We start from the raw sequence: 21,362 nt of genomic DNA, 5'->3' as shown, positions 1-21,362 counted from the left end.
CATCAGAAGCCATGGTGAATTAGAAGAATGCCATGAGTATTAGCACAAAAAAATTTCAGGTGGAGACTGAAAGTCTGCAGAGCTGTAGCAGCCATCAGAACTTTTATTTAAGTTAAAAACACTACAAAATATTTACATACTTGGAAAAATCCTGAGGCAGCTGGATCACAGGTGACACATTTGTCACCTTGTATGATTAGATATCAAACAACCTGAGTCCAAGTTTGTTCAGCCTGAGACTACAAAATATATTCAGGTTGCATTGTCAAAAACCTTTCCCTGTGCCTACCCCACCCCTTTCTTTATATTTTTTTCTGTCAGTTTTATTTTTCAAGGAAACAGAGGAGGATGGTGAATTGATAGTGAATGTATCCTGGTGTCACCCTTCTCTGGGCACACCCCACCCTGTCCTTCAGGGGGATCTGTTCCCTCTTGCTTCCAGCTTCTTATCAAGATAAACCTGATTCCCACCCACCCCTGCTGATGAACCACCCATTCCATAGCCTGAGGCCTTCCTGGGGACATTCAGCATGGCTCAGCTGCAGGAGCAGGGCTGGGAAGAGAATAACTAAAGCAAAATCCTACAGCTGCTTAGAAAAACCACAGAGGACAGGCCCTGTGCCCACTGGGCCTGTGGAGGCACAAGGCAGGCTCTGCACAAAATCTGCTGCTGCTAAATTAAAAAAATATTGTGAAAGGAAAGAGGCAGACACTACTCCCTACAGGTACTGGCAGAGCTGGCAGGCAGCTCACACTACTATTACTGCTGTGCTAGTCTACTAAAGCCTATCTATCAAGCCCTGCCATCCATTTCACAGCTGTATTTCAAAAGTTAGGCATAAATAGAGTCATCTTCATCCAGCAGAGAAAGTCCTCAGTAATGTGGATGCTGTACACAGGCCTGGAGAGCTCACTCACCCAGCTGGAGGGAGAGAAACAGAAGGGGCATTATGAACAGCAGCAGGGTTCTTCTCCCGTGCCAAGCCCTGTCCTGTGCCCGCCCAGGGCAGCTCCAGCGTGCACCAACACTGCCACCTGCCGTGCTCCTTCCTGCCCGTGGGGACAATGAGGGACAGCCCTGGGGCAGCTCCAGCGTGCACCAACACTGCCACCTGCCGTGCTCCTTCCTGCCCGTGCCAGCAGCAGGACACGGCCACGGGGACAATGAGGGACAGCCCCGGGGCAGCTCCAGCCCTCGGAGCTGCCCGCCAGCTGGGGCAGCAGCACGGGCCAGTCTCACACAAGTGACATGTCTGGCATAACTCAGCACGCTGGAGCCAAAGTGAGTGAAGGGAAGGGCAGAGTTGAAGGACACGGCACAGTGACACCGTGAGCCAGCCCAGCTGCAGGTTGCTGCCAACGCTGTCTCTGGCAAGGCTGCAGTGCAGGAGTGTCCCCGCCTCTGCCCAAGTGCCAACAGGGAACAAGAACAGATTTGACTATTTCTCATTGCTAGTGTTAATTCTCAAAAGCAATTCCTTTCCCCTTCCAGCTCTCCCAAGCTCTGGGGAGCTGAGGAAGACAAGAGCAGAGAGCTCAGGGTCAAGACACTGGGGAAATGGAGCCAATAGAGCTCAGGTCAGGCTTTCTTTCCCCGAGGGAATGAAAGAATCATTAACCAGAATGTTACTGGTAGAGCTCCCTGAGGAGTTTGCAGGAGGAGAGGAGCAGGCACAGCTCTCTCTGCGTGACAGAACAAATGCACTCTGTTCACTGGCTGCTCTGAGGGGGAGGACAAGCAGATGTGACATGACCCCCTCAAGCACACTCATTTGCAGAGCTCTGCAGGGACTGACTCTGCCCTCTGGCCCAACCTCCAGGGCACTACAGGGAAAGCAGCAGGCAGTCCAGAGCTAGGCCACCCCTCAGGGAACAACCCAGGACAGCCAAAAGGCTGGCTGTGACTCCCACAGAGCAGTGTGACAGCACTCACCATATCAACAATGTAGTTGTGGAACTGCCGGTTCATGTAGTTCACCGTGGTGTCGAAGACACGGCGCAGAAGGAAGGGCACTGTATTCACAATTTTCTTAGTCAAGACCATTGCTAGCACCAACATGGCCTTCTCCCGTTCCATGTCTGAGGGGATGGCTTGCATGAGCTCTCCCACCACCCTGGACATGTGCCGGGTTATCTCCTGTGTGGGAGGAAGAGAGGGATGGATCTCAGTGCCACAGCAAGGGCTCTCAGCATGCCAGGACTGTGCTAATACCTGCTGTGCTTCTTGCAACACCCCAGGGTCTGCTCCCCTTCCTCCCAGCCATGGCAGCCAGCTGTTACATAAAAAACACCCCCAAAAACTATGGCCCTTGATCCAGATATAGAACTAATCCTTGGATAGCCTTCCTTTTCCTTTTTAACACGAGACCTCAGACTCTACTTCCCTTGCACAACAGCAAGGCATGTTAGATGCTGGGCCAACTGCATCTAGGAAGGGGCCTAAACCCACTGCTACTCCCAACACTGTGCCTATAAACACTCACAGCATCAGAAAAGGGTCTCATGACTTCAGTGCTCAGTAACAAGCATGAGTTAAGCCCCTGTCACTAACCTGCTCAATTTTTACCTATGTGATGGTCAGCAGATATACAGGACTTGGCACCAAAGTGCAAAGATCTTAAGTACCAAAACTAAGCCTTAGCCAGACTATTCATTTCCCAAGGTAAGCCATGGGGCCATCAAAAGAAGGACAAAATGCCTCAAAGTCAGTCCCTTTCCACAATCACCATTTCATCATCTGCAGAAAGGAAATGAGCCCAAGGAACCCAATTTACACATTAACTTCTGCCACAGAATCACCTCTAACAAATCTTCAAAGGTAAATGTTTGGAATTAATTTTCAGATGCCTTCAAAGTCACAGCAGGAAGAATGCAGAATATTTAAAAGGAGAACTGCTTATCAGGCTGCTTTTCACTCACCTCATTAGACAGATTCTCATTCAAAAAATGCTGCACTAGGCCATTTACTACTCTTTCTTGGATTTCTCTATCAAACTGGTCTCCAATCTCAGCGAGCTGAGCAGCAATGATCCGGATAACCTCTTCATTTGTTGGAGCCAACCCTGCCCACACAAAGAGCAGAATTTAGTTCACAGGCTGTAGTCAGACCAGGTTCAGTACAGGTCACAGCATTTTGCTAATATCAATTAGCAACCTCCTTCCCAGCCCTGAGTGTATTCATGACAGGTCTGAGCACAATTTCTTTAAGTGTACCCAGGTTGCTTACAAGAAGTTGTGGCAAACAGGGGTTTGTATCTGTAGTTTAGGTAAAATGCAGCCTCACTCTGCCCAAAAAAATCATTGCAGGGCACGTTAGAACATCTCCAACCAAAATCTGAACAGGACAGTTACTGCCAACATCCTGCCCAGAAAGGGGAATTGAGAAGCTCTGCAACACATTGAAGGTCTTTTTCAACCTAATTATTCTAGACTTTAAGTGACTTGTCAGGACTTGTCTCTTAAAGTCCTAAAATACAGGACCTAAAATACAGCACCTCATAGAATAGTTGGAGTTGGAAGGGACCTTGAAAGGCCATCTCATCCAGACTCCCTGCAATAAGCAGGAATATATTCAACTAGATTAGACTGCTCAAAGCCCCAACCAAACTGGCCTTGAATGTTTCCAGGGGTGGGGCATCCATCACCTCTTTGGGCAACCTGTGCCAGTGTTTTACCACCCTCATTGTAAAAATCTTTCTTACATCTAGTCTGAATCTGTCCTTTTTCAGCTGAGAACCTTACACCTTGTCCTACCTGCTTCCAGCATGAGACCTATGCAAATTGGTGTGAGAGGGCTATTTCCTGTGGCAGTTCCTCCTCACCCTGCTTCAGCTGAGGTCAATGTGCCAGCTGACACACCCTGGGCAAGGGGCAGCAGCCACCCTGCAGATGGCTAGCAAAGCAGGAACAGGACCAAAAGCTATTTAAGGAACAGTTTTCACCAGACTGGTAGAGCAGAAAGGGATTCACCCAGTACCAGAACTCAAGTTGTTCCAAGATCCTAGCTCAAGTATTGATACTGCCTGAGGAGCAGAGTGAGGCCTAACTTAACTGCTTAGTATCACACTCCTTTGAGGGCAGCTATCATCAGTAGCAGCTTTGTGCCTTGTTCTGGTGTACTGCAGACAAAACCCAGTGACAGGTGCTCTAGAAATCCAGGGAGAGAGAAAGTGCTAAGCACTAAGTGTTAAACTCCCAACCAGCAGCCACACAGTGAAGTTTCTCAATAGAGAAAACATTACTCCTCTGAAACAGACAATAAATACAAACAAAGATAGGAAATGTGTAAAGAAAACCACCATGTTCAGAGAGACGTGGGATGGAGCAAAGCTTGCTCACCTACGTCACCATTCCGGAAGTGGCCACTGCGATTGCCGTCGGTCTGCAGCTCATCGTCATCGCTCCCTTGGCACAACATGATCTGCTGGCTTTGCAGGGAATGCAGCTGCTCCTTGAACTTACAGTCAGAGGACACCTCCAGGAAGCTGAACAGCAATGCATGCTCCATCTGAAGAGGTCCATTGATCTGAACCATAAGGAGATCACTGTTAAGCCCATGCCTAGAAAACGTCCCGCTCGGAGCATCCAGGCATGAAGTGTTTGCCAACCTTGACACGTCTCTGGGCACAGCATCAGCCAGGGGCTCCACAGGCCTCAGCAAAGGCAGTCTGACTCCTGGCTGCGGACACACACAGGACTGTCCCATGGGGAATGACAGAAGGCTCTGCTCTTACAAACTGGCGTGGGAAACACAGCTCAGCTCCTACTCACCTTTCCAGCTGTGGCAATAGCAGCAATCCCAATCTGAGTTCCTCTTTTGAAACAGGTGTGAGCTCACAAAACCCATCCATTCCCCTTACTCAGACACCTGTGTTTGGAAGGGTTTTACCCTATGTTTGGGAACGGGGCATTCTACTTGCTGTGCATAAAGGCAGGAGCTCCCCACTTCCATGTAATCAGAGCAGAGCAGTAACAAGGTGGGAAATAGAGATAAGAGCATAAGCCTGCAAAAACCCCAAGGTTCATATTTCTTCTCCCTCTTCAAAGGAACCTCAAGCAGCTCCATAATAAACCTGTTTAGCTCCTCACAGAGACCTAAGCAGCTGCTCACAACAAAAGTGACATGAGATGGCAGATCAGTGCCACCTCCAGTGGCACATTCACCCCCAGTAAATGGGCACATGTGTCTCCATGGCCACACAACCTGCAGCCTTCAAGCAAGGCAGCACACAGTGCCCAAATTAATTAGGGCACTGTGTGCTGCCTTGCTTGAAGGCTGCAGGTCCATGAGGCAGGCAGACTGATGGGAGCAAGAGGCCACACTGGAGCACCCAACCTCATAACCAACTAAGGCCTCCAGAAAACCAGGAGACTCTCCAAAAATTTTAGTTAAACAGGTATGAGAGTAGGACATGATATAAGCACAGAAATAAATAAAGAAGGAAATCCTTTACTCTGGTATGCAGATGGTCTGCCTGTAAGTAAATACTTTGGCCTTATTTTATTTAGGGAGAAGAAAAATAGTTAAAGAAGAATGGTTTGTTATGCTGACAATATACAACCAGGATGAACTTGGTAACTGAAAGGGAATTTTGGGGAGTGGAACCTTGCAAAGCCTCGACATGACCATATCTGACTGGGCAAACAAAAGGAGGAACAAAGTCAACAAAAGGCAGGGTTCAGCAATGGAAACAAATGGAAAATAAAGGATATGATCAGTCAGAGATGAAGAGAAGGCACACCTTCCATGGTCTGAGCATGCCTGTTTGCAGACAGCAGTGCAGGTCACCTGGTGGCAATCCCTTTCAACTGCCTGCTGGGCTGGTCATTGGGTTTATCACTGATACTTTTAAAATCATATTGTATTCAAAAGGCTTTGCAGAGGGCAGAGTAGGGGATCAGAACTGTATCTTAACATCAGCTGGGCTGGGGGAGGTTGACAGACATTTCAGTTACAGTTCAATGTGTAAGATTTAAGTGTGCTAAGTAACAGCATTACCAATGTTTAACCTCACAAAAAGCAATGCAATGCACTGATCACAGGGCTGTGCCCATTCCTTTATTAGTTTAGCAGTTTGTAGCTTTATCAATGAACACTGTAGTCTCTTACAGAGCTACATCTCCAGCTTGCAGCCCCAAAGGGAAGTGTCACACTGAGAGCTGCAGGGAAGCAGCTTGCAGCCTAACTGGTTCCATCCACTTCCTTGTATTCAGAGCAGTGCCAGGAACACTGCAGAAATTCTGGGAAATTCAAGAAGGACACCAGCCAACACTGAGACTTATCCCCTTCAAAGCATCTCAGGACAAGTGTACCAGAGAACCACTGCACACTGTGAACAGCTGAATTCAGACATGTTGGACTCTAACCTGCTCCATAATGGATTCAGGGACAGCAGCTCCTGTCACCCTCTGCTTCAGACCAGAAATCCTCGTCCTGTGAAAGAGTAAGAAAGGTGTGAAAGGAAAAAAATTCCCATAAATCCACATCTTGCAGCTGTACATGTGTCTGGCCATGTCTCATAGTCAATGTCCCTTTTAGTGATGCATAGCCCTATTTCTGGAGAGAGCTGCCCATTACACACTGTCAGCCATGAAAAAGGGCTGAGGAAACTACAACTGAGAATGAGAGGCACAAATCTCCTTCCTGCCATAGAGCAGGGTGATCAGAGAGGAACTCCTGAGCACCTCCTGGGAGCAGGTGAGCTGACATGCACAGCAGAATATTCTGAAATGAAAAAGCCTAGCTGGCATTGCTACACACCCACAGGGCCTTGAGGGTGCCTCTCCCCACCCTCCATGCAAGAGATCCACATGGAAACTCAGGCTCATTTCAACACTTCCCAACAAATATCATGATGGGGAAGGTTGGATCAAGTGCCAACAGAGGCCTCCAGTGACATGAGTGCACCTCTGCAAAGCCTCCAGGGAGGCTAGCTAGGAACAAAAGAGAGAGCAGGACAGAGCCCAAGGGAAGAGGCTCCCAGCAAGGGAGAGCACAGGGGAGCCTCCCTCCCTCTCTCCCTCACAAAGGGGAGATGTAGGAGCACAGTGCTCCCTCCTCATCCTGCCAGGAGCAGCTGGGGGTGGGTCAGAACCTTGCATTGGTGCCTTGGACACACAGTCCCATACAGCTGCACACACAAATCTCTGGCTCAACTCCTGATGAGCAAGGCCTGGCTGAAAGTGGGCACTCCCTCCCTACCAAGCCTTCTTCACCCAGGGCAACAACCTGGTTGTTGTGCAGGCACTTCTAAACCAAAAATGGGCAAGGAACCCAAGCAAAAGGCCTGCTAACCATCAAAGATGTGGGCTAGTGATAAATGACTATTTCACAGCAATCCCTCACTTCTGTGTTTTAAATAACTAAGCATGCTGGTAGGAAAGAGGGAAGTGAAAGCAGAAAGAAATTCAAACTCTGAAGCAAACCACAGTCATATTTTAAGAGATCATGAATCTCCCAACTCTTCAAAGGCTCTTAGAGGTCCAAGACCAAGACACAATCTGCAATGTCTGAAACACACAGCAGCCCCCAGGAAGCCTCTTAACCATGAGCTCTTCTTCTCATGAAATTATGTCAGACTAACAGCTACAACACAGGCTTATCCCTTGTTGCTTTGCATTTCCCAGTGTTCCATTCAAATCCCTGCTGCTGCTACTCACCTCTGCCCTAAGGAGTGTTCTGGCTGGGGAGAGTCCTCTGCCCTGTTCTTTGGCACCTGCAGAGGCTCTGAAACAGGTCAGGGTGACTTCTCTTCTGGGCTGGAAGAGACACAGATGTTAATTCAGCTTTGAGAACTCAAAACAGAGCACTGAGATTAAGAGAAAAGTGGGGATTTAGAATTAAGTCTGTGGCAGGACTTTGGCTTTGTGCAAACTTGTCCACACAAGCAATATTTCTGTAGGTTAGGTAAAGGTTCAATTTGCACATATTCTGGATTTAGAGATAACATTTCTTTCCAATGCAATTTTCCCACACTCTGCTTTAAATGAAGAGGCACAGGCTGCTCCAGCCCAGCCAGGTGCCTCCTGCACCTGCAGGTGTCAGTGGCTGTGCAGGGAGAAGAGACCTGCAACACATGTGGGTTCTTCCCTTCCCTTCCCTTCCCTTCCCTTCCCTTCCCTTCCCTTCCCTTCCCTTCCCTTCCCTTCCCTTCCCTTCCCTTCCCTCAGGGATCAAATCAGCTCTGTGTACATAGAGACACCCCTCAGGCCAAGTCCACAGAAACAGAGACATTAAAAAAGTCACCCACCACAGCTGCAAATAGCAATTTTGTCTACTCCTGTACATGAGATAAAGCAAACACACAAACAGAACAATGAAAAGTTCTACCACACTCCAAAGTACTAATATGGCAAAAAATGAAGACAAGGGAGCCAGAACACAACTTGACAAACTGAATTTCCTAAAGCAAAGATTGGCCACCCATGCAGTGAATGACCCTGAAGGCAATACCTGCTCTCAGCTAAGAAAATTCTGCTTGGGTGGTCAAAAACACACCAGAGAAGAGGGAAAAGGATTTATCTCCCCCCAAATGGCTTCCTACTTCTACAATACAGGGCAAATTATTTTTAATTTTAGTTAACTAGTAATTACAGGAACCTCAAGTTTTGCATAACTGCTTTGAATCAATGCAAAGGGCTTCAATACTCATGAAGTTCCTGCTGAGAAATCAAATTCCTTAAAGGAATCTCAAAAAGTAAAAAAAAAAAAAACAAACCAAAAACAGTCAAATGTAATCATGCTGATATCATCCAAAATTTTTAATCATTAAGACTTGGAATCCTGGTAGTTCTAGATTCAGATTGAGACTGTTTCTGGGTTTCTGGTGGAGGGACAAAGGTTACCTTATATTGGGCAAAAAGAATCTTTAGTTGGAGAAGGAGATAAGACTGATAAAGGGTACAAACACCATCTGCACTCAGATTCAGAGCCAAACTAGCACATTTGTAAGGCTGCTTCAGGACTGCTGAAATCCTGCAATGAATTTTTACAATGAATATGGTATTTTAATTGAAACATCAACTAATTTTAATACATTGTTCATTTTTCATTCAATTCACTCATTAGCCAAATGAACTTTGTGAGGAGCTCATATTCCTTTGTGAGAAATGAGGTGCTTCTAAGAAATCACTAAATGCCTTGAAGTGTTCAACACATAAGACTACAACCAGTTTTTTAGACTACAACCTGTTCTTTCTCTCTTTCTTAGGAAAACAATGAGGGGGTACTTTAACCACTTAAATCAGTTCTACAGAATCAAGGTAGGGCATGTTCATTCCAACTCAACACTGCATGGGATGCAGGACTGTGGGAGAGGCTTATGGCAAGAAAACAATTACAGCTGGGGAAGCACATCCACCAGCAGCCTGTCAGTGCAGTAGGAAAGACCTCATTCCACCCACACACAGTTCTCACCAGTGAATTCTGGCATTTTTCACAAGTGATTTCTGGGGTTTTTCACAAGTGAACTCTGTGGATGCTTCCTCCAAGGCAATCACAGCTCTTTAGATGAGCTGAGCACACCCTGAGGGATGGGACTGACTGCTCTCCAGCCACACAGCTCCTTCAGGTCTGGTGTCCCATCTTCTGTTTCTCTCTCTCATCCTTTAAAGTTACACCATCCTTTGAACCTCACAAGGAACTCACCAGAGGAGCTTTTCCCATGTGCAGCCCAGCAATGAGGGGTGGCATCACTAGAGGCAAGAGCAGGCAGGGCCAGAACCCCCTGACTCCAGGGGAAGGAGAGATGGCACTGCAAGTTCACAGGGTAGAAAAGAGGGAGAAGCAGGGACTAGAGGCACTTGGCACTCCATGCCTCTCTCACACCTCAAGCAGTGAGGGCTAATCCAAGGAAAAGCCTCATACACTGTGTAACACCATGGTTTCCTGCTGGGGGAACTCCCCACAGCTCTCAGGGCTGCCACAACAGCAGCAGGTCCCAGAATCCCTGCAGCAGTGCTGAGTCACCCTACAAACCAGTTTTCATCTCCACACTCGTGCTGCAGCTCAGAAAGGAAGCCAGCCCACAAACAGTGCCTCTGCTTACCATCCCTTCCTCTCAGGTTGCTCCCCTCCCCTCCCAGCTCAGCCTGGAGTCACTAATTCAGCTCCAGCAGACAAGTCTGGTCACAAAAACACTGCTTTCAGCAGGGAAGGCACAGGCCTGCAAAGACTGACTCCTTTCATGTCTGGACTGTGGGCCAATGGAGCTATTGTGTGAGCTGTCAAGATGTTTATGTCTCACGTTTGAGTTAGGAGCAATTAAAATCTCCAAAGCAGAAACCACAATAAAGCATCAGTCACTGCAAAGTGAAAAACTTCCAGTCTGAGCATTGCTTTCCCTGTGTGGCAGCTGAAAGGTGAGAATTTGGGTGTGGCTGACAGGATGACATCATTATTGGGAGAAGTAAAACAGTGACTGTTCCTCCCTTCCAGGGCCTGGTGGCACTTCCCTGTCCTGGAGGAAGATATTTCACTGCTGAGCTACAGAGCCAGGGCATCGTTTTACAGGCAGGGAAACCAAGTCTCTGCTATGCCCTGACACTTTAAATCCATATATCAAACCATAACCACTCAATTTTACTGTCCTCATGAGAACCTGCCACAGGCACAACTACTTTACATATCCAGTCATTACTGGAAAATAAAGAAACAGAAACAGCACCACAGACTTAGGAAGTTCCTTACTTGAGGATATTCTGAGCTGTGCCACTGTTTATCTGCAGCACTTAGGTCAGGAGAGTGTAAGCAAATACCACATCACAGAGCCCAAAGTCTCCAAAAGCAATGCCCCACTTCCAGCCCATAAACCCAACAGGAACTAAACAGCCCAGGGAAGGCACCTTGCTGGTGTGCCAAACCAACACTGCTGAGTAAATAGGATGTTATCATCACCACAGGAAACCTGCCCCCATTGCTCCTTGCCCTGCAAAGGATTTGCCAGCCTGTAACAGTGTTCAGATTCTGCCTCATTTGAGACTCACCCCTAAATCAGAATTTGCTTTTAGGCTTTGGAAACAGAAGCAGCGTGGTGGGAGGACAGAGACCTTGTGTAAGCCAGAGGAAGGATGGGCTCAGCAAGAGCCTCTGGCCATGTGTGGATGCACACACACACAGAGCTGTGACAACTGTAACACTAAAGGATGGCTTGGTACAGCTGCTAAACACCAAAGCTACTGGCTTGGAGAGTGCCAGGACTTCCCCAGCCACAGGGAACACTGCTCCCAAACCAAGGGTATTTTGGCTTAGAGAAGATGCAACATCAAGAGCCTGTTTGGGAAGTGACAAAGCTGACATGCCATGAGGAGCACTCTTGGGGACAGTAGCAGCTTAGTGGCCCAGAGCAGGACACACCTCCTGCCCCAGTCACTTGCCCATTTATTTGCTTGGCTCTTGGGAGGAATGCCCTGTTAATCAGGAATCATGAGACTACTTAAAATCCAACCAGGACAACCTCTGCCTTAGCTGAGGCATTTTTACTTTTGCTTCTTTAGCACAGAATTATCATCCCAGTTTGGACATCAAGCACTCTCAGCTGTGTATTTTGGCTTAGAAATACATTTCACTCTTTGTTTAAAGGGTTTTTCTTCTTTGGAAGAAAAAGTTTATTAGAGACAATTCTAAAAAGAAGTTCTCAGTAGGCTTTTTGATAGAAATTTATGTAAGTTTCTGAAGAAATTTATGTAATTTTCTTCTGTCTTTTCACAATGACGTGAATTGCAGCAATCTTCCAATTATCAGGGCAGTACTTTGACTTCTTAGGAAGAAAAACACCCAAATCCCTCATCAAAACCACCCTTCTCATCTGGCTCAAAAACCTCTGGTGACCACCCCACGCAGCACATGAATGAGTAAGAAGCAGCACTGCCATGTTACTGATGCTCTTTACAAACCAGGTAGGCAGGAACTTTGCAGCAGCGTGGTTTCTGTACTGGAGCAGTGACAGAGGCAGCATGACAACATTTCATTCTTCAGCAGCCAGCCTACAGACACAGCTGGGCTTAAACTGAGTCAGCAGGAACCTGCAGCTGGAATTGGAACTCAGCTAACTACAGCTGGACCCAAACAGAATTTCCACATCTGTGTTTTGGGCAAGAGGCAAGGGCAGGACTGGGATCTTGGCTGGCAGAGTGCAGGCAGATTCTTGGATCTGGCACTGGGCTGTGTTTTTCCCTCTGTGTTGAGCAAGGGAACTCCAGCCTGGTAAGCTCCTCCTGCACTCCACCCCCTGAGAAAGGCAGGGAAATACTTCTGTCTTTGCTTGGGGCCTGGCTGGAGGGAGCAGAGCAAACCCTGATGGAAAAGCACCATCACCACTAGCACACAAGCCTGCTGCTCTTACAGGGCTGGCTTCCTGTTCAAAGTGTAACCACTGCAGCCCAGCAGCTGCAACAGAGCCCTGCTAGAATGGCACAGTGCATGAATGTGCAAGCAGTTCTTATGTTTGCCCCTTGGAAATGATGGAAAAGCAGGAGGCACTGAGGAATCACAGTTCCAGTGTTTGGACATTATCAAGGAAGGACAAACAGATGGAGAGCAGGCAGTACTGGGACAAACTCCAGCCATCACTGGTGATGTGCAAGTGATGGTGTCCAAGGAGGGAAATGCAAGAATTGCTCCTGGATTTACAGCATGCCCCAGCTGGGCCATGGGCACTGCACCCTTGCAAAGTTGTTTTTACACCTGAGCAGTGACAAAGTGCCCAGATTCTGCAGCAGACACAGCCCCAGCACCTGGTTCATGCTTGAGTCATGTTGGGAAGAAAACAATGACACACAAATATTTCAAAAAACTGAAGTTTCTGTTTCCTGAAGTTGTTCAGCTTTGTCCTGCAAAGTCAGCACTGCCCCAAGCAGCACTGTCCCCCTCTCTCCTTTCTGCAGTACAACATTTCAGCATTTCAGCAGCTCCCTGCCTAGCTGAAACAAGGGTGCTGATGCAACAGCCAGGATTGTACTCACGGAGCTGCTCAGGAATGATTCAGTGCACTGGACAATTTACTGTCAAGGGAATTCTCAGAGCTGGTTTTCACCAGAATTACTTCAGTGGAGCCTGTTCACCCTCTCAGGCTCTGAACATTCAGCATAAAAACATCCAAACCATTTCTAAGAAAGTGGTACAAAGACAAATCTTCACAGCTGCACGCTCATGTGCTCTGACAGCATCCACAACCCTGTGTGTCAATATTTGACATCTTCCCCAGAAGATGAAAATTAATTTTCAGCAGGCTCCCCTCCTCCTAAACATCAAGTGTATCAGAGATGCAAACATCTCTTACATGCCTCAGTTTTATGAAACAACTGTGCACCAGCAGAGACAGCCAGAGATGATCCCCAGAAGGAAAGTCTGGCACAGATCCTTTGATTCCCTTCTCCCACTGCAACCTCCATTCCCACCATGACAGCTAAACTGATGAAGCCAGTACAAAAATATTTTTTAAAAAGTAATCATGACAATCTTGAAGGAATCTCTTATGAAAGGAGCCCAGAAATCCTCAAGAATCTTAAAAAGAAAGTTGTGCATCAAACCAGGCAGCCAAAAATAACAGTAACTCCAAGCAGCATTCACACTGTGATCAAAGCTGTTTGACAGCAGCAGCTCATACACTGTCAGCATGAAAGAAAGCATCATCTCTTTTAAACACCTTTCTCAATGATACAGAGCTAAGAAAATACTCATTCTCAAAGAAATGCTGCAGGAGCCTTTGGGAACTGTGACAGGAAAATTGCAAACTGCAAATTCCTGCCTGCAGGAGTACACTTTCCTGGTGCCAGGCAAGCAGGAGATGCCTCAGCACGTTGCTTCTTCCACTCAGCACCTACAGGCTCTCCCAGCTGTAGTCTAAACACACACAGTGAGAAAATCTGGTCTTCTAGGAGAAAACACATGACTGTGCATGAAACAAAGCAAGACCATTTCACTTTCAGTTCTACCTTAGGAGGAATAGGCTGATGTTGAAACACAGGAAGAGCTTACAAGGCCAAAATACAGCAGCTGCTGATCTAAGGGGATTTGTTTCACGTGGCTGCCAACCCAAAGGTGTTACAGCAATCACACTGAACAGCCAGAAGCTACACTTACCAAGGGACATATGGGAACTTTAAAGATGAAGGAAATAGTCCAGAGTATTTGAGAGACCTGGGTATTGCCCGTTCTATAAACAGCAGTAAGAGCACTAGAAACTGGCCAAAGGTCACAGCAACAGCATTTCACCATGAAAGAGCAGGTGTGCAGCCATTTAAACAAGAATGCAACATCTGTGTGTGCCATGACTGCACACACAGCCCAGCTCCCCTGCTGATAGCTCAGAGAAGCTGAATAAAAGTTCTGAGGGTTTACAGGAAAGGGGGGAGCAAGCTACTGAGGCAGGAGGAGTTTAGAGCCACCGTGACACTGTCCTCTCACGGCAGAAAGAGCAGAACTCCCACAATGCATGAAGGGCTACAGCCCCTTCCTGATGCTTGATGTTTGCCAGCAAGGGCAGCGCAGGCAGAGCCCACTGTGCCAAGCAGTGCCATGGTGGTGCAGGGACACAGGGACAGCAGCAGGCTGGATCCAGAGCAGGAGCCACCAAGAGCCCAGGGCAGTGCTAACAAGGCTCCCAGCCACGGGGCTACTCAAGGGGAGGGGGCTGAAGGACTCTTGGAGCAGCCCTTGCCAAGAAGGGTGTGAGAGAGACATCAACACAGCCCTGTGCTCTGCATGGAGCAGCTGCTTCAGGATGCAGACAGGAGGAATCCCTGCCATCCCACCCAGGTGCAAGGAGGTGCCTGATCCACACCACTGGCAGCTCCACAGACTCCTGCTCTCTGCCCAGTATGGATGAGGAAACAGCAGGATGCCAGGACATGGTTCACTACAGACATCTGGTACAAATCAAGGCAGAAGCTTAACAGATTGCTACCAAACCTAAGGAATGACGTTGGGCACTGTGTGACTCAACACTTCCTTCTATGCTTTATCCCTACTCTGCCACCAAACCTAAGGAATGACATTGGACAGTGTGTGACTCAACATTTCCTTCTATATTCTATCCCTCCTTTCCCTATACCCTTCTTGTCTAGGTCAAAACAATCAGACTTGCAAAACACTTGAGGAAGGGACCCCCTCCCCCATGCACATACCATAATCATAACTCATCAGCTTTAACTAAAGCTAAACTCAGCACCCTGCAACCTCTTCCAACCCCAAGCAAAGCCATCCAAAACTAAAAGGGGCTCGGACCTCCAACAGTTTTGCATGTTTGGCTAAGCCACGAGCTCCACTCAGTAATTAGAAATACTTTCACGTACTTGGCTTTGCACGGTACACAGATGTGCAGGTAAGACCAGCCCCCAAAACTCTGTAATCTGGCACAGACAAAAAGCCACAGCATGCCAAGGAAAAAAGGAGAAGGCAGCTCCTTGAGAAAAAAAGGAAACAACCCCAAGAAACCAACCCCAAATCGACAGTAAATGGTGCTCTTTCACTCATGTAGGAACTGCTAAGCAGAGAAAAATGAAACCTGCCCATCTGCACGCAATTCCCCTCAGCACAGAAACCGCAGACCAGGCTGGCTCTTTCCTGCTGGGGAGTTCATGCCCAGAGGCCAAAGGAGCTGCCTTATCAAGGAACCAACATCTCAAGGCTGCTCCTGCACAGCCACACCAGCTCTCCTTGCACCAGGCACAAACCTGTCCAGAGTTATCAGAGACAGCCCCTTCTCCCCCCTGCCATGACTTCCAAGCACCAGGAAGGGCTCCAAAGGTGACAGTCACTGGATTTATGTGTCTGCCTGCTCCCACTCTAAACATTTTCATTCTATTACAGAAAAAAAACCCAATCCTGTTTGATCTGTCAGCTCCTCAGGCTCCTGCTGAGTGTGGATGACTCCTGTCATCCCGTTGCAGAGGAAAAGTACAATTTAGGGGAACAGAGCATAAATGGCCTCGGGTGAGAGCGTTCGGTGAATACACACACCCCCATCCAATTCCCTAATTCTATATCACAGCTCTTACAGGTTCAGGATCTAACAGAAGTCCAGGTTTGCACAGGCAGCCCTGGTGGAGTGCTGTGCATTGTTCTGCTGCACAGTGAGAAACTGAGCAGAACTCACAGCCTCAGCTGGCCTAATCTGGTTTGAAGAAACTGGGAGGGCAGGAACACAACAAAACCACCTAACCAAAAATCAGGCACATTTTTTCTTCTTCCATTCAGTAAATGTCACCAGATGCAAACAAGAAGGTGCTGATAAATCACAAGGGGGGGGTTCGTCACACCAGCCTTTCTTGCTACAGGGCAGCCTATCCACAGGTTTACAATCACCTGCTACACTCTGCACATGTAAAATACAAGAGTTTCACCTCAGCAGGTCCCTAAGCCCTGCCAGTTCCCTCTAATGAAAGACAAGAGACCTAGAAAGGAAGACAAGAAAATGGGAAGAGACAGGTTGCAGAAATCCAAGGGAATAACAGGGTACTAGAATGCTACTTTTTATACAATGAATTCCCCCAGTGTTTTTGTGTAACACCAGTGGCACAGAAGAGATCTCCAAAAATGGGTGTTGCAAAATTATCCTAAAGACACGGAGCAGCACTAAAGTTATGTAAAGAGGTTACAAAAGAAAGGAAAAAAAACCCACACAGAAAACCCCTTCTTTTTAAATAACACCTTTTAAGATGTTATGCTTCCACAGGCAGGTGAAAACAGTTTCAGTCTGATTAGTGACAAGAAGTTATAACAGAACAAAAACCACGCTTCCCCACAGGTGGACTTTTGCAAAAAGTCCTTTACCAAAAAAACAAACCAAAACAAAACCTTCAGAAACAATTTCCTGTCGGGGAACCACTTTGCTCTTTCCCCCACCAAACACTTTAACCGTTTTGAACAGATAACAAGTATCCCATGACAAGATTATGGCCCAGATACTCCAAGAGCCATAAAGAAAAGTTCACCATTTCTGAAATAAGCACTGACTTCCTGAATGAAGACTTCAGTGATTTAAATAACTCTGAGGCACTATGCCTTTTTTTTTTATTATTATTAAAGCTACAAACTATTATCATTTAAAAGAGAGAATAACATCCCCCCTTAGCCAAACCCAGCAGTTTCAGAGCCAGTGTCACTCCAAGCTACAGACACCATCACCAAAGCATGTAGCTTACAGAAATACACTTCTAAGGAAGGAAACCTGCTGACTCCTTCCCTTCCACTTCACACACACTGCGCAGTCTCCTGCTCCAGCCTTCCCTCAGCCCGAACCAACACAGCCGAGTGTCACCGGGAACGTGAGCGCTGCTCACGGCGAACAAAGGGCCGGGCAAGGCGCTCGCCACCTCCACGGGCAGCCAGACACCCACAGCTCTGGGGAAGGCAAGGAGCAGCGAGAAATGCGATGCTGAAGAGCTGAACTGACTCATCTGTGCAAGTCACCTGCTCTTCCTTTTAAACACGTTAGGTTAGCGCTATTATTAGAAAACCTTGCCTTGCTGGAGGTGCCACTCCCACATCCCTCGGCTGAGGGAAGGCTGAGGGGTCGCCGCCACACGATTAACTCTTTGCACTGCCCGGCCAATACCGCTCGTGTCTGACAACCAGAAACTGAGGGCGAGATGCTGCTCTTCACCACACAGTGCAAAGGCAAAGAGAACTTTGTGTGGTTTTAGGAAATACCACCTAGCGGGAGGGAGGCCGGTCCGCCACAGAAGCGGGGACGAGGGGAGGCGCGGAGCGGCCGGACCCCGCCGGGGGAAGCAGCGGAGGGGCCGGGGTCGATGGCAGAGCGGGGGGGCGAGGAGGGACGAGCGGGACAGAGGCAGCGACCGAGCGGGAAAAGGAGCAAAGCAAGAAACAACCGCACCGCTGAAACGCAAGGCGGGATCCCGCGGGCAGAATGGAACCGGGAGAGCGGCCGGGAGGCAGAGGAGTTTCCAGCAGCCAGAAGAAAAAGCAGAACGCGCACACGGAGCCCCGCAGGGTCTCTTCACCCGCCAGATTTGGGGGGCTGCGAGCTGCAGCCGGCAAGTCCGGCCCCGGCGCTGATGCCCCGCGGCCCAGGAGCCAGCGGGCCCGGCACTCGCCCCGAGCCCGCCACGGCCACTGGGGCCGCGCAGCGCCGAGTCTCGGAGCGCGGCCGGGACGCCGCCCATGCACACCCCGCGAGCTTCCCGCCCGACGCGGTGCCGCCGCCGAACCGCTCCCGCGGCTGGGCAGCCACATGTAACACTCACCGGAGCCCGAAGCGCGGCTGCCGTACCGCGCCTGCCGCTTCCGATTTTGAGCGCCCTGCCGGGCCGGCCCCGGCCCCGCCCCGGGAAGGCGGGCGGGCGCGCGGGCGGGGGACGGGCGGCGGGCGGGAAGGCGCGGCGCGCGGCACGCGCCCGCTGAGGGCCCGGCCCAACGGCCGCGGGCTGAGGGCGTGAGGGCCGGCAAGGGCCCGGGTACCGGGAGCCGCCCGATCCGCGCTCTGCCGCAGTTCTCCCGACCGCGATCCTCGCTCGGGAGTTCTGATGGGTCCCGACCTGGTGCTGCTTGGCCAAAGGCTCCTCGTACGCCATCTACAGCCAGTTCTCTCCCCGCCATATAAATGCTGACTTTCGTTTAAGATCGTTTTATAGGCATAAAATCACAGAGCTACAGGAGCAATTATGTTGGAAAAGACCTCTGAGGTCATCGGCTCCAACTTGTGACCAGACACCGCCTTGCCAACATGGCACTGAGTGCCACATCCAGTATTAAACACCTGCAGGGATGGTGGCTCCACCAGCTCCCTGGGCTACCCACTCCAATCTAATCACCTTCCTGTGAATAAATTATTCCCCATGTCCAACCCGAACCTCCCCTGGTACAGTTTAGGACTTTGTGCTGTCATTCTGTCACTTGCTGCCGGAGAGAACAGGAGAGCCCCACCTTGCTACAACCCTCAAGTCTAGTAATACAGCCCCACTTCAACAAATTACTACTTAATACAGCCTTATCCTTCAACGTAGCTCTGTTTAGAGCAATGCTTACCTGGCATTCAGTACAGGTGTCCTTCCTGACACAGTTTCCTTCCAAAAGTGCCCAATCACGATGCCAGTGCCACACTCAGGCTTTGAATGGCCCCACAGAGTGTGCCGGGGTGCCTGACCTTAGAGCGCTTTTTAAAGTCTGGGATTCTAAGAAACAGAGCCAATTCTGATTCATGTTTGAGTCACGTTGGCTTTCCATTGGGAATAGTGTTGGGAAGAAAACAATGGCACACAAATATGTAAATTTCAAGGAACTGAAGAGAAGTTTCTGTTTCCTGAAGCTGGTTTGTCCTGAGAAGTCAGCATTGCCCCAAGCAGCACTGTGCCCCTCTCTCCTTTCTGCCCAAAGTGTGTTCGTTTATTTGAGAAATCACTGTGGGTTTTTTTTATATCCGTTTGTTTCTGGTATCTGAGTAATATGGATTACATATTTATATAGAACTTGTGAATAACCAAAAAGAGATGTTATCTCTTGCTTACAGAAAGGCATGTGATTTCTGCATCTGAGAAATGCACCACACACTCAGCAGGTTAGGAAATACTAGTTTATCCACTTTCCTGGTACCCACAGGCATAATAGCCCTTTTTCCAGAGCTGGTTTCTGGAGCAGAGTTGGGTTGTTTGTTTTTTTTTTGGTTTTTTTTTTTTTTTTTTTGTTTTTTTTTTTTTTTTTGTTCCTTATTTTGAGTGCTTGTAAAAAGATGCAGGCTAAAGAAGGAGGCAACTCTTCATCATATCCCTCAAGTAATATTTATAAAATGAAGCATGAGGCTCCTTCTTCCCTGTGGCTCCAGGAGGAGATGCAGCCCCATGCCAGCACTGTTGCTTTCATCCCCTACAGGGTCATTTTTCTGCTAACTGCTCCATTGCTGCTGATGCTTAGGTTTTCAAGCAGGAAGATACACTCAGAACCTGCTGGAGTTCTTAAGAGATGTGTGGCCAGGTAGAATCCTTACAGGATTAGGTATTCATTCTCCAATATGTGTGACTTAAAAATGCAGTTGCTGATTGCTGTCACAGCACTGACGGTGAGGACTCTTCAAAAAAAAAAAAACCCTGTAAAACATGAGGGAAGCCAGAAAGGCAGGGGGGTTGGAGGAATGACTCCCACAGTTATTTTTCCTGACAAGTTACATTCATTGTCTTTAGCCAGGCCCAGTACAGCCAGGAGGGGTTGTATAAGATAAAATATATCTGCTGCTGCCAGAAAGAGGTTCTGCACACTTCCTGATGAACCCACTGACAACCTTTCTCCTGTGCTCCCGAGGGAACATTCACCCTCCTGCCTCGGTGATTTCCTTGCCTCTGCACGGAGGGGTTTGTGCTTCTGTGCCAAGGGGAACTCGCAGGGTGGGTGAGGCAGCTTCCTGGGCATGGAATGCCACTTCTGGAAAGGGTCAGAGGCTTCTGGAGGCTACTTTCATTATCGAGGGAAAAGGAAAGCAGCAGCTGCCACCAGGCTGAGCTCCTGGGGTGGGGTTTACTTGTTACAGGGTCTTTCCCTGGTGTAATTTCAGAGCTAATCTGTGCAGGAGCACTCATCTTGAAGGGCTGACAGGTTTTGCCCAAGCTAACAACAGATAAAGCTATTCCTGGACCCGTTGTTCCATCCACAGTTTGTGAAACAGCAGAATGTCTTTGTTCCTAATGGAGATTGAGAATTAACAATATAACTTATTAATTTGCAATATAACTTTAAAAGCCATGATATATGTTGGAAACTATGGATGCAAATCAACCTCCTGTGTCCTAGAGCCCAGCAGTAACTTTCTAGACATCCCATTTTTCTTCTGGCATCAAGTGAGAAATCCTTATGGACTGGCCGACAGCACAAGATCCCCCATCCCTGGGTAACCACAGCTTTCTCTCACTACTATTTTTATTCCCACTACTATGGGGGAGAGCAAGAGACCAAAAGAACAGGAAGAATGGTAAGGTTTGAAGTGTAGGCAGTGAGCTGCTGCCCTGCTGAGCTGCACAGAGCTGTCATTCCTGCCACCTGCAGCACAGCCTGCTCACCAGCCCCCAGGCAGCGGGGAGGCAAGGGGAAATCCAAGGCGTGTCCTCCTCCCGCTGCACTAATAGGTTTCCTTTTATCACACCACCATAGGAACACCAGGGTTTATCCTTTGTCTTTTTTTTTTTTTAAGAATGGTGGAGTGTTGAGAAAATGAAACACATTGTTTGGGATTTCCCCCGCTGGGAAAATGAAACACATTGTTTGGGATTTCCCCCATCATCCTGTGTAAAACTTCTGCTTCTTAGAAAAAAAAAAAAAAAGGAAAATTTTTAAAAGTCAGCACAGAGGCATTGATGTCCTTCTCCCCATATTATTCTGAATGCTGCTACATCACCATCAGGCTACACCAGATGTT

The 21,362-nt window shown here is 48.4% G+C and overlaps 1 protein-coding gene across 1 annotated transcript; it reads right to left on the bottom strand.

Moving 5' to 3' along the window:
- Positions 1-75: 75 nt before the first annotated feature.
- BID (BH3 interacting domain death agonist) lies at positions 76-18,281 on the bottom strand. The gene is made up of 7 exons (XM_058022874.1): positions 18,208-18,281; positions 7,660-7,758; positions 6,367-6,433; positions 4,339-4,525; positions 2,920-3,062; positions 1,934-2,137; positions 76-922 (listed from the first exon to the last, which is right to left on the bottom strand). Exons 3-7 carry the CDS (start codon positions 6,373-6,375, stop codon positions 911-913), a joined length of 555 nt encoding a protein of 184 aa, XP_057878857.1. The 5' UTR covers positions 6,376-6,433; positions 7,660-7,758; positions 18,208-18,281; the 3' UTR covers positions 76-910.
- Positions 18,282-21,362: the final 3,081 nt, after the last annotated feature.

Source organism: Melospiza georgiana, chromosome 4 (assembly GCF_028018845.1).
Source record: "Melospiza georgiana isolate bMelGeo1 chromosome 4, bMelGeo1.pri, whole genome shotgun sequence".
NCBI classification, from domain to species: Eukaryota; Metazoa; Chordata; class Aves; order Passeriformes; family Passerellidae; genus Melospiza; species Melospiza georgiana.
Note: the sequence above shows the minus strand (reverse complement) of the source record. Positions and strands in the feature narration are given on the sequence as shown.